The sequence below is a fragment of the Schistocerca americana genome, chromosome 2 (assembly GCF_021461395.2).
Source record: "Schistocerca americana isolate TAMUIC-IGC-003095 chromosome 2, iqSchAmer2.1, whole genome shotgun sequence".
NCBI lineage: Eukaryota > Metazoa > Arthropoda > Insecta > Orthoptera > Acrididae > Schistocerca > Schistocerca americana.
In genome coordinates this window covers 980213205-980226277 of record NC_060120.1, presented here as the reverse complement: position 1 = coordinate 980226277, position 13073 = coordinate 980213205, and the positions used below count along the sequence as shown (strand labels likewise).

Here is a 13073-nt window from a genome sequence, read left to right as displayed (position 1 = left end):
AGACAAGGGGATGCCATCTCACCTATTCTATTTAATATTATCTTAGAGAAGATTGATAGAGAATTCACCAAAACTAATCCACAAGGGATCCAACTGCAGGGACAGAACATTATTAGACTTGCTTATGCAGATGATGTAGCCTTAATAAGCACTTCAAAAGCGGAATTAATCAGGATGATGCAAAATTATTACAAAATAGCTGAGAAAGCTGGACTTCATGTGAATGAAGAAAAGACAGAATATCTAGTCATAAGTAAAAAACTCCAAAAGAATACACCACTGACCGTAAATGGTCTGACTTTCAAGGCAGTTGACCACTTCAAGTACTTAGGGAGTCTTTTTAGCAGAGACAATAGAGCAGAAATAGAAATAGACGCCCGTCTAGCAGCAGCTAATAGAACTTTTTACAGCTGTATCAAAATTTTCAGGATGAGATCACTTAGTACTGAATTCAAAATCCGTTTTTATCAGTCAACTATTGTACCAGTAGCATTATATGGATGTGAAGGTATTACATTCAGAAAAAAAGATGAAGAAAAACTGTTGATATTTGAAAGAAAAATACTAAGAAAAATATTTGGACCAATCTTCGATGAAAATGTCATGGAGTGGAGGATAAGGAAAAATGAAGAACTACGGGAGCTGTACAAACATAGTACCATTGTGGAAATGTTAAAGAAGAGAAGACTGAACTGGGCTGGTCATGTAGCAAGGATGCCGGAGAACAGACTACCCAAAATAGCATCCACTAAGAAATTAGAAGGAAAGAGAAGAAGAGGAAGACCTCGAATTAGGTGGATGGAGAATATCCGGGAAGATGCAGCTAGGATGGGCATCAACTCTGATTGGACAACAATTTCCCTGGATAGAAATAATTGGAAGAGGCTCGTAGAGCAGGTGTATGGTCGATAAGGCCTTAACCACGTGTAAAGTAAAGTAAAGTAAGTAGTGCATGTTATGCAAATTTGCATCAGCATCGTTAGTGAAAGTTGCTTCATCGGTAGAGAACACATTGGAAAAACAGAGGATCTTCTTTTAGTTTGTGAAGAACAAACCGACAAAATACCGTACGACGTTCGAAATGATGATCGTGGAGTGCCTGATGTAGTGACAGATGACAGGGACGGAAATTCTGTCGATGCAGGATGCGAATGACACTCGTATGGATGATTCCACATTCCTTGGCAATATGTCTCTTACCATAGTGCGGCTTCTTCGTGTTCTCTCTCAGCTGCAGTCTTCTTTCTTGTCCTCTTTTTGACGTTCAAGCAGCCTGTCCGCACTAGCGTCTTAATAATTCGAGTAACTGCCTGGCGCGTTGGACATTGGCAATCCGGATAGACAGCCCTACACCGCTGTACTGTTTTTATGGCATTTCCTTTACTTTCACATATAAAGGTTGTACAACCAACTTCTGCAAGCAACGCATGGTGAAGTAAAAATGGGTGGCCTGCAGTGCAGACAAGGAAACAGGGACATGTGTTGACATTCTGCCGTAGCGTAGCACGAGAGATCTGCTTGGCGTTGTTTGCAGCGCGAATGCCGATTCCGGCCTCCGTACTTTCAAATTTTAGGACATTTCTCGAATTTTTATCACTGTTTTCAAAGTCAACATTAACAAACGGTATAGCACTGTAATTGTCTTCTCAAGAGCTATCGAATGCAGTTATAATAGGTATATGGTTCCATTTAAAAAAACGTTCTTGCTTCAATATGTCGGTTGATACTAGAGCTAAAAACATTAACCAAAAAAAAAAACGCGCGCCCCTCGACGCTCTAACGTATACCGAAAACAGCGTTTCGATATGTGTAACCGTTCACGAAATAAAAGGGGTGTTACTCTTACGTAATTCACCTTGTAAACGTCATACACACTTATAAGTTTACAAATAACAAACTGCAAGTAACATTTCCTCACAGCCAATGAACAGCAAGCTTTTCGAAAACTGTTACAATAACCTAGCAAACAAACGTTGAAAATAATTAACATAATAGCTCTGCCAAAAAAATGTTATACTTAAATGATTGCTGTAAGATATACAAAATATTAAAAAATTCTCCAAATATCAATATAATTATTTTAGATCAAACACTTCCGTTCAGTAAAAGTAATGTTCACAGAGATATCCTTATTAGTTGCAGACTGCAAAGTGTATCAAACTATCAACCGTACTAAAGACAACAGTCGAGTTACATGAACGTAAGTATGTGCAATTAGGGTATACAATTCGTTAAAATGTTATGAATGTCATCATCATCTACGTAAGGGGCTGGGCCTTTTGGTGCACTCCGTCTCCTTCAAACTTTGTCAAACCATCTCTTCATTGATCTTCCTAAAATTTATCTGCCTCATGGTTTACATTTTTTTAGTGATGATTTGAACTGACATATGGTTAATTTGTTCTTTAAATCTTCTCTGATATCGTTTTATTGTGTCAGTTATGTTTGGCATATTCAGTTCAGCCCATATGTCATCATTTCTCTTTTCTCTATTAAACTATATCCAGCCACATATATAAGAAAGTTCGTTTCGCATGCTTCTACTCTTCCTCGTGTGTCTTCTTAAGGGTCTATTTTTCACATCCATTGAGCAGTGCACGCATAGCCATAATCTTACGTATCTTCGATAATATCTCTGGACTTTGTATGCCAGCCTTTTGCGTATAATGCTACAGAATTAGCTAAAGAGGACATAGTATATCAATGTATGTTCTGGTCCACTTTGTCGAAATTTGTGACTTCAGTTGAGTGCCATATTCCTCCTTATCTATGGTGTCATCATCACGTAACATGTCAAGTGTCCTCTCAACGAAGTCATCCGCTCCCCTCCTCTCCTCTACCCCCTCCCCCCTGCTATCCTATACCCTCTTCTCCAATAAGAGACCAGTATTTCACACACCATTATAATGGAAAGGCCAGTCACGGTGTAGTTGCGGAGAGTGCATATTAAATCAAAAAACGGCTTCTCGTAGATCACCGTTATTATGACTAACAAAATAAAGACAGCGGGCAGCAGACATAGTGTGTTCCCTTTTGATTTAACCCAAACTTAGATACAGAGAATATAACATATAAACAGTAATAATGAGCATGTTAGTACACTGCTTTCACTGACGACCAAGTTGCGATAGCTTGACTGTCAGTCTTTTAAACAAAATACAGGGTTATTAGAAATGATTGAAGCGATTTCACAGCTCTACAATAGCTTTATTATTTGAGATATTTTCACAATGCTTTGCACACACATACAAAAACTCAAAAAGTTTTTTTAGGCATTCACAAATGTTCGATATGTGCCCCTTTAGTGATTCGGCAGACATCAAACCCATAATCAAGTTCCTCCCACACTCGGCGCAGCATGTCCCCATAAATGAGTTCGAAAGCATCGTTGATGCGAGCTCGCAGTTCTGGCACGTTTCTTGGTAGAGTAGGTTTAAACACTGAATCTTTCACATAACCCCACAGAAAGAAATCGCATGGGGTTAAGTCGGGAGAGCGTGAAGCCCATGACATGAATTGCTGATCATGATCTCCACCACGACCGATCCATCGGTTTTCCAATCTCCTGTTTAAGAAATGCCGAACATCATGATGGAAGTGCGGTGGAGCACCATCCTGTTGAAAGATCAAGTCGGCGCTGTCGGTCTCCAGTTGTGACATGAGCCAATTTTCCAGCATGTCCAGATACACGTGTCCTGTAACGTTTTTTTTCGCAGAAGAAAAAGGGGCCGTAAACTTTAAACCGTGAGATTGCACAAAACACGTTAACTTTTGGTGAATTGCGAATTTGCTGCGCGAATGCGTGAGGACTCTCTACCGCCCAGATTCGCACATTGTGTCTGTTCACTTCACCATTAAGAAAAAATGTTGCTTCATCACTAAAAACAAGTTTCGCACTGAACGCATCCTCTTCCATGAGCTGTTGCAACTGCGCCGAAAATTCAAAGCGTTTCACTTTGTCATCGGGTGTCAGGGCTTGTAGCAATTGTAAACGGTAAGGTTTCTGCTTTAGCCTCTTCCGTAAGATTTTCCAAACCGTCGGCTGTGGTACGTTTAGCTCCCTGCTTGCTTTATTCGTCGACTTCCGCGGGCTACGCGTGAAACTTGCCCGCACGCGTTCAACCGTTTCTTCGCTCACTGCAGGCCGACCCGTTGATTTCCCCTTACAGGGGCACCCAGAAGCTTTAAACTGCGCATACCATCGCCGAATGGAGTTAGCAGTTGGTGGATCTTTGTTGAACTTCGTCCTGAAGTGTCGTTGCACTGTTATGACTGACTGATGTGAGTGCATTTCAAGCACGACATACGCTTCCTCGGCTCCTGTCGCCATTTTGTCTCACTGCGCTCTCGAGCGATCTGGCGGCAGAAACCTGAAGTGCGGCTTCAGCCAAACAAAACTTTATGAGTTTTTCTACGTATCTGTAGTGTGTCGTGACCATATGTCAATGAATGGAGCTACAGTGAATTTATGAAATCGCTTCAATCATTTGTAATAGCCCTGTACATCACTTATTCTGCGTATGAGGAATCCGTTATATGTTGGTAGGTTTGGGGACGTATGTTGCATTAGATGTCTACGCACAGGCCATACAATTCACATACACAAAGGGCCGCTGATCTCGATAGCAATCCAGATGGGTTCCACAGGATTTACGTCAGTCGAATTTGGTCGCAGAGACAGCGATGTGAGTTCACTATAATGCTCCTCAAATCGCTGTAGCACGGTTCTAGCACCGAGACAAGGGTAATTACACCGCTAAAAGATGACATCGCCGTCGGGGCCACATCAAGCATAAAGGGATGCAGGTGGTTTGCAGCTGTTAGCGTGTCTTCGATAACTACCACACGTCCCATGAAAACGCAGGAGAATGTCTCCCATAGCACAACACTGCTCCCGCCAGCCTACATCCATGGCGCGCTGAACGTTTCGAGCCGCCGTTCACCTCGATGACTGCGTTTGTGGAGCCGACCATCGACCGAGCGTTGCAAAATTGTGATTCATCCGCAGAGCCGACACGTTTCCATTGATCGACGGTCGAATCCCGATGGTCCCGTGCTCACTGTAATCGTAATTGACGTTGTCGTTGCATCAACATGTGAACACGTAGCGGTGGTCTGCTGCGGAGCTCCATGTTCGACAATGTATGATGAACAGTGTTCTCCGACTCACTTGTGCGTGCACCAAAATTGGTCTCTTTCGGCAGAGATGCCACAGATCACCATCTATCCTACTTAACAGAGCTTTTCCAAAGCTGTTTCACAGAGGAAGTCCGCACGGCAGTTCCTTCTCTAAATCCTCGCACAAACGAAAAAATGGCTGACATCGAAATAAGTGTCCAAGGAATAGAAAAGCAACTGGAATCACTGAACAGAGGAAAGTCCACTGGACCTGACGGGATACCAATTCGATTCTACACGGAGTACGCGAAAGAACTTGCCCCCCTTCTAACAGCCGTGTACCGCAAGTCTCTAGAGGAACGGAGGGTTCCAAATGATTGGAAAAGAGCACAGGTAGTCCCAGTCTTCAAGAAGGGTCGTCGAGCAGATGCGCAAAACTATAGACCTATATCTCTGACGTCGATCTGTTGTAGAATTTTAGAACATGTTTTTTGCTCGAGTATCATGCCGTTTTTGGAAACCCAGAATCTACTATGTAGGAATCTACATGGATTCCGGAAACAGCGATCGTGTGAGACCCAACTCGCTTTATTTGTTCATGAGACCCAGAAAATATTAGATACAGGCTCCCAGGTAGATGCTATTTTTCTTTACTTCCGGAAGGCGTTCGATACAGTTCCGCACTGTCGCCTGATAAACAAAGTAAGAGCCTACGGAATATCAGACCAGCTGTGTGGCTGGATTGAAGAGGTTTTAGCAAACAGAACACAGCATGTTGTTATCAATGGAGAGACGTCTACAGACGTTAAAGTAACCTCTGGCGTGCCACAGGGGAGTGTTATGGGACCATTGCTTTTCACAATATATATAAATGACCTAGTAGATAGTGTCGGAAGTTCCATGCTGCTTTTCGCGGATGATGCTGTAGTATACAGAGAAGTTGCAGCATTAGAAAATTGTAGCGAAATGCAGGAAGATCTGCAGCGGATAGGCATTTGGTGCAGGTAGTGGCAACTGTCCCTTAACGTAAACAAATGTAATGTATTGCGAATACATAGAAAGAAGGATCCTTTATTGTATGATTATATGATAGCGGAACAAACACTGGTAGCAGTTACTTCTGTAAAATATCTGGGAGTATGCGTGCGGAACGATTTGAAGTGGAATGATCATATAAAATTAATGGTTGGTAAGGCGGGTACCAGGTTGAGATTCATTGGGAGAGTGCTTAGAAAATGTAGTCCATCAACAAAGGAGGTGGCTTACGAAACACTCGTTCGACCTATACTTGAGTATTGCTCATCAGTGTGGGATCCGTACCAGATCGGGTTGACGGAGGAGATAGAGAAGATCCAAAGAAGAGCGGCGCGTTTCGTCACAGGGTTATTTGGTAACCGTGATAGTGTTACGGAGATGTTTAGCAAACTCAAGTGGCAGACTCTGCAAGAGAGGCGCTCTGCATCGCGGTGTAGCTCGCTGTCCAGGTTTCCAGAGGGTGCGTTTCTGGATGCGGTATCGAATATATTGCTTCCCCCTACTTATACCTCCCGAGGAGATCACGAATGTAAAATTAGAGAGATTCGAGCGCGCACGGAGGCTTTCAGACAGTCGTTCTTCCCGCGAACCATACGCGACTGGAACAGAAAAGGGAGGTAATGACAGTGGCACGTAAAGTGCCCTCCGCCACACACCGTTGGGTGACTTGCGGAGTATAAATGTAGATGTAGATGTAGAAATAAGCCTCCGAGCCCCACGTTCTGTGAAGAGTCGTGGACGTCCAACCATTTAGCGCCTGGTGATAGTTTCACTGTTGTTCTACCTCTTTCCGTAGATGCTCACGACAGCAGCACATGAACATTCGTGCAGCTTTGCCTTTTTCGAGATACTCGCTCACAGGCCCCGCGTAATTATAATCTGCCCTTAGTCAAAGTCGTCCATCTCAGTGTATTTCCCCATTTGCAGCCCATATCTTCGCTACGGCGATCGCCGGTCCTTGTCTGCTCCGCTCACATACTTTTGTTACCGCGTCACGTGCCCACAGGGCCACCAGGCGGCATCCAACGTCGTGATGGCCAGTGGTCATATTGTTTTGGCTGTTACCTGCTATTCAACAGAAAATAAAATGAACACACTGACGGTCGTTAATTTTGATCAAAAGATGAAATGGGAGATATGAAATTGCGTGAAGAGTTTGACAGAGCACTGAAAGATCTGAGTCGAAAAAAACTCCGGGAGTAGACAACATTCCATTAGAACTACTGACAGCCTTGGGAGAGCCAGTCATGACAAAACTCTACCACCTGACGAGCAAGATGTATGAGACAGGCGAAATACCCTCAGACTTCAAGGAGAAATCCAATCCCAAAGAAAGCAGATATGAAAATTACCGAACTATCAGTTTAATAAGTCACAGCTGCAAAATATTAACGCAGATTCGTTACAGACGAATGGAAAAACTGGTAGACGCCGACATCGGGGAAGATCAGTTTGGATTCCGTAGAAAACTGGAACAAGTGAGGCAATACTGACCTTACAACTTATCTTAGAAAATAGATTAAGGAAAGGCAAACCTACGTTCCTAGCATTTGTAGACTTAGAGAAAGCTTTTGACAATGTTGACTGGAATACTCTCTTTCAAAATCTTAAGTTGGCAGGGATAAAATACAGGAAGCGAAAGGCTATTTACAACTTGCACAGAAAGCAGATGGCAGTTATAAGAGTCGAGGGGCACGAAAGGGAAGCAGTGGTTGGGAAGGGAGTGAGACATGGTTGTAGCCTCTCCCCGATGTTATTCAATCTGTATATTGAGCAAGCAGTGAAGGAAACAAAAGAAAAATTCGGAGTAGGTATTAAAATCCATGGAGAAGAAATAAAAACTTTGAGGTTCGCCGATGACATTGTAATTCTGTCAGAGACAGCAAAGGACTTGGAAGAGCAGTTGAACGGAATGGACAGTGTCTTGAAAGGAGGATATAAGATGAACATCAACAAAATCAAAACGAGGATAATGGAATGTAGTCGAATTAAGTCAGGTGATGCTGAGGGAATTAGATTAGGAAATGAGACACTTAAAGTAGTAAAGGAGTTTTGCTGTTTGGGGAGCAAAATAACTGATGATAGTCGAAGTAGAGAAGATATAAAATGCAGACTGGCAATGGCAAGGAAAGCGTTTCTGAAGAAGAGAAATTTGTTAACACCGAGTATAGATTTAAGTGTCAGGAAATTGTTTCTGAAAGTATTTGTATGGAGTGTAGCCATGTATGGAAGTGAAACATGGACGATAAATAGTTTGGACAAGAAGAGAATAGAAGCTTTCGAAATGTGGTGCTACAGAAGAATGCTGAAGATTAGATGTGTAGATCACATAACTAGTGATGAGGTATTGAATAGAATTGGGGAAGAGAGGCGTTTGTGGCACAACTTGACAAGAAGAAGTGATCGGTTGGTAGAACATGTTCTGAGGCTTCAAGGAATCACCAATTTAGTATTGGTGGGCAGCGTGGAGGGTAAAAATCGTAGAGGGAGACCAAGAGGTGAATACACTAAACAGATTCAGAAGGATGTGGGTTGCAGTAGGTTCTGGGAGATGAAGAAGCTTGCACAGGATAGAGTGGCATGGAGAGCTGCATCAAACCAGTCTCAGGACTGAACACCAACACAACAACATGTATGGATGAAAAAAAAGGAAGATTACAGGTACGTTTGCTCAGTACAGAATGATTTTCCAAAACTAAATATGTTCAGTTGAATACATAATTATTTGGAAAGGGTTAGACTGAAATTTTCAGTAAGTACCCGTACAGCCCGTTTTCTATTGCGCGGCCATGCATTGGTACGGCGATATCCTCAGGCAAAAATATAGTTCATACAGCGTAATTTAATTTTTTGCTTTCTGACAGCTGTCTCAACACCAAACATCCACGGAATGCTGGACAGGAGGGTGGAATTGGTTCATTGGCCTTGCGAATGAATCTGAATACTCACCAGTGTGGTTGTTGTTGGTGATGTTGAAGCGGAACGGTGTGTTGCGTTCGTCGTAGAAAGTCCCGGTGAGAGGAGGTATATCAGCTGTCACCGCCCTGTTGAGATAAGGATCATTAACCCATCCGCCCTTGGTCCCGATCGCTATGGGGCTTTGGGTATATCCTTCGTCACACATAAACCAACAACTCCACTCGCGCTCCTCTGTGGACAAAGACAAGACGTGCATACGTGCGTATTAGTCCACAAATAAAGGACAAGAACGTTAATGGTTCAAATGGCTCTGAGCACTATGGGACTTAACATCTGAGGTCATCAGTCCCCTGGACTTAGAACCACTTAAACCTAACTAACCTACGGACATCACTCACATCCATGCCCGACGCAGCATTCGAACCTGCGACCGTAGCGGTCGCGCGGTTCCAGAATGAAGCGCCTAGAACCGCTCGGCACCAACGGCCGGCCAAGGACGTTAATGAAAGAGCTTCAACATAGCACCCTCACTTTTACGATTCACTTGTAGTGCGTTTTATTATCAGAACACTTGGAAGATGCAACAGATCTACTAAAGAGACTGCTACACTATGCTTGTCCATCTTGCTTTGGAGTACTGCCGCGCGGTGTGGGATCATTGCCAGACAGGATTAATCAAGAACGTCGAGAAAGTTCAAAGAAGGGCATCATGTTTTGTATTATCAAGAGCTGTAGGAAAGAGTGTCACGGAAATGATGCAAGATTTGGGGCGGACATTATTAAAACGAAGGCGTTTCTCGTTGCGGAGGGATCTTCCCACGGGATTTCAGTAACCAATTTTCTTCTACGATTGTGAAAATATTTTATTGACGCTGACCTACATAAGGAGGAACGACCATCATAGTAAAATAAGGGGAATCAGAGCTCTCATGGAAAGATGTAAGTGTTCGTTTTCTCCGCGCGCTATTCGAATTGTGGAGATGATTTGATGAAACCACTGCCAGACACTTAAGTGTGGTTTGCAGAGTATCCTTGTAGATGTAGATGTAGCTAGCTGCAAAACACAAGGGATTTTCATATAACTGTGTGTTGAAAAACTATTATGCTATTAAATGAAATGATAAAATCGTCAATGGGACTTAGCGATCTCATTACTGTTAGTAATGTAAAAAATTTTCTTTCGTAATCACATGGTATTTTTATGAACGTACTAGCGAACCCGGCAATGCTACGTAATTGCTAAACATGTATGGGAACTGCAGCTATCCGAAATTTCTTGCCCCCCCTCCCTCTCTCAACCAGTCTTTTCATCCCCTCTCTCCGTACATGTCCTCCCCCCCATCTTTCTGTGCATAACTTTATGCCCCCCCGCTCTTTCTGTCAATGTCCACCTTCCTCCACGGTGTAAAAATCAGAAGTAAACCTGCCAAAACCTTTTCGAAATTTATGGTAACAGCTGTTCCCTTTCTGCATTACCTATAAGTTTATATATAAAAAAAGTATATAGCCTATCTCCATACCAATATTCATTAGAGTATCATGTCAAAACTGGAAGTAAATCGGTCAAGAATATTTCGAGATTTTCCGTAACAACATTTTCCCCTTCATACGTTACAACTATCAAACAAATTTTTTGTGTTATGAATACATGTGACAGCAACACTGTCAGACTTAACGCAATTGTGTTTTTATTCTCTTTTTTCATACCAAGAACACCATCAGCATCCGCAATTACGAACAGAAAGAGAAAATCAACCATATCGGTCAACCAGGTCTCAAGTGGTGATCTTTCACAATTGATTTTGATTCTCGGCTTTGATTTTGATTCCAAACATCGTCTTTCATACAAACCTTGTCCGACAATTCCGAACGCAATAAAGACAAAACTTAACCAAATTTGACGAACCGTTCGTAACTGATATTTCATACATGCGGCAGTCGTTAATTTCCGATTTTTCTGTTGAATTTTCCAAAACTTTTCTCTCATACAAATCACTAACGAATACAATAAAAACAGGAACAAATCCGTCAAACCGTTCTCAGCTGACGATCTTTCATACATGCGGCAACAGATTTTTATAAACATAAATTAAAAAAGTTTTGCATTACACCGGTTCCCAGAACTATAGAAGACAGACGTTGACTGTGGATATTGTATTACAAAGTCCCTTTGACTGTTCAGAGATGTCACTAAACACGCCCAAAGATGTAAATAATCATGCATGAGCAGCGCCTATTAGACGGAGGGTGTTCGACAGCCAGTCAGTTCCAGTCATCCTACCAGGAAGGAGGTACACGACTGGTGTTGTTTGTAGTTCTTACCTTGCGCCACGAAGGGCTCTCAACGAGGGAAGTGTCCAGGTGTCTCGGAGTGAACCAAAGCGATGTTGTTCGGACATCAGGAGATGCAGAGAGACAGGAACTGTAGATGACATGCTTCGCCCAGGCCACCAAGTGCTATTACTGTAGTGGATGACCGCTACATAGGGATTATGGCTCGGAGGAACCCTGACAGCAACGCCACCATGTTGAATAATGCTTTTCGTGCAGCCACAGGACGTCGTGTTACTACTCAGACTGTGCGCAATAGGCTGCATGATACGAAACTTCACTCCCGATCTCCATGGCGAGGTCCATCTTTGCAAACACGACACCATGCAGCGCGGTACAGATGGGCCCAACAACTCGTCGAATGGACCGCTCAGGGCTGCCATCACGTACTCTTCACCGATGAGTGTCTCATATGCCTTCAACCGGACAACCATAGGAGACGTGTTTGGAGGCAACCCGGTCAGGCTGAACGCCTTAGACACACTGTCCAGGGAGTGTAGCAAGGTGGAGGTTCCCTGCTGTTTTGGGGTGGCGTTATGTGGGGTCGACGTACGCCGCTGGTGGTCATGGAAGGCGCTGTAACGACTGTACGAAACGTGAATTCCATCTTCCGACCGATAGTGCAACCATATCGGCAGCATATTGGCGAGGTATTCGTCTTCATGGACGAAAATTCGCGCCCCCATCGTGCACGTCTTGTGACTGACTTCCCTCAGGATAACGTCATCGCTCAGCTATAGTGACCAGCATGTTCTCCAAACCCTATCGAACATACGTGGGATGGATTGAAAAGGACTGTTTATGGACGACGTGACCCACCAACCACACTGAGGGCTCTGTGCCGAATCGCCGGTGAGGAGTGGGACAATCTGGAGCACCAGCGCCTTGATGAACTTGTGGATAGTATGCCACGACGAATACAGGCATGCATCAATTCAAGAGGACGTGCTACTGAGCATTAGAGATACCGTTGTGTGCAGCAATCTGGAGCACCACCTCTGAAGGTCACGCTGTATGGTGGTACAACATGCAATGTGTCCGGACCGTTCGCCGGGTAGTTACGTTATTTAAGGAAACAGGAAGTGTTCAGACACATATGAAACGTCAACCACGACCTGCAACAAATGATGATGCCCAAGTAGGTGTTTTAGCTGCTGTCGCGGCTAATCCGCACATCAGTAGCAGACAAATTGCGCGAGAATTGGGAATCTCAAAAACGTCGGCGTTGAGAATGCTACATCAACATCGATTGCACCCGTACCATATTTCTATGCACCAGGAATTGCATGGCGACGACTTTGAACGTCGTGTACAGTTCTGCCACTGGGCACAAGAGAAATTACGGGACGATACCAGATTTTTTTGCACGCGATTTAGCGACGAAGCGTCATTCACCACGTAAACCGGCATAATATGCACTATTGGGCAAAGGAAAATCCACAATGGCTGCGACAAGTGGAACATCAGCGACCTTGGCCGTTTAATGTATGGTGCGGCATTATGGGAGGAAGGATAATTGGCCCCCATTTTATCGATGGCAATCTAAATGTTGCAATTTATGCTGATTTCCTACGTAATGTTCTACCGATGGTACAACAAGATGTTTCACTGCATGGCAGAATGGCGATTTACTTCCAGCATGATGGATGTCCGGCACATAGCTCGCGTGC

The 13073-nt window shown here is 43.6% G+C and overlaps 1 protein-coding gene across 1 annotated transcript in view; it reads right to left on the bottom strand.

Annotated features, from left to right (window-relative positions):
* The window catches only part of LOC124596454 (carbonic anhydrase 1-like), a 154559-nt gene that overhangs the window by 68344 nt on the left and 73142 nt on the right, over positions 1 to 13073 (bottom strand). Inside the window, exon 4 of the mRNA XM_047135587.1 lies at positions 9103 to 9303. Within this exon, the coding sequence (XP_046991543.1) occupies positions 9103 to 9303 (201 nt within the window). The remainder of the gene's footprint in view (positions 1 to 9102; positions 9304 to 13073) is intronic.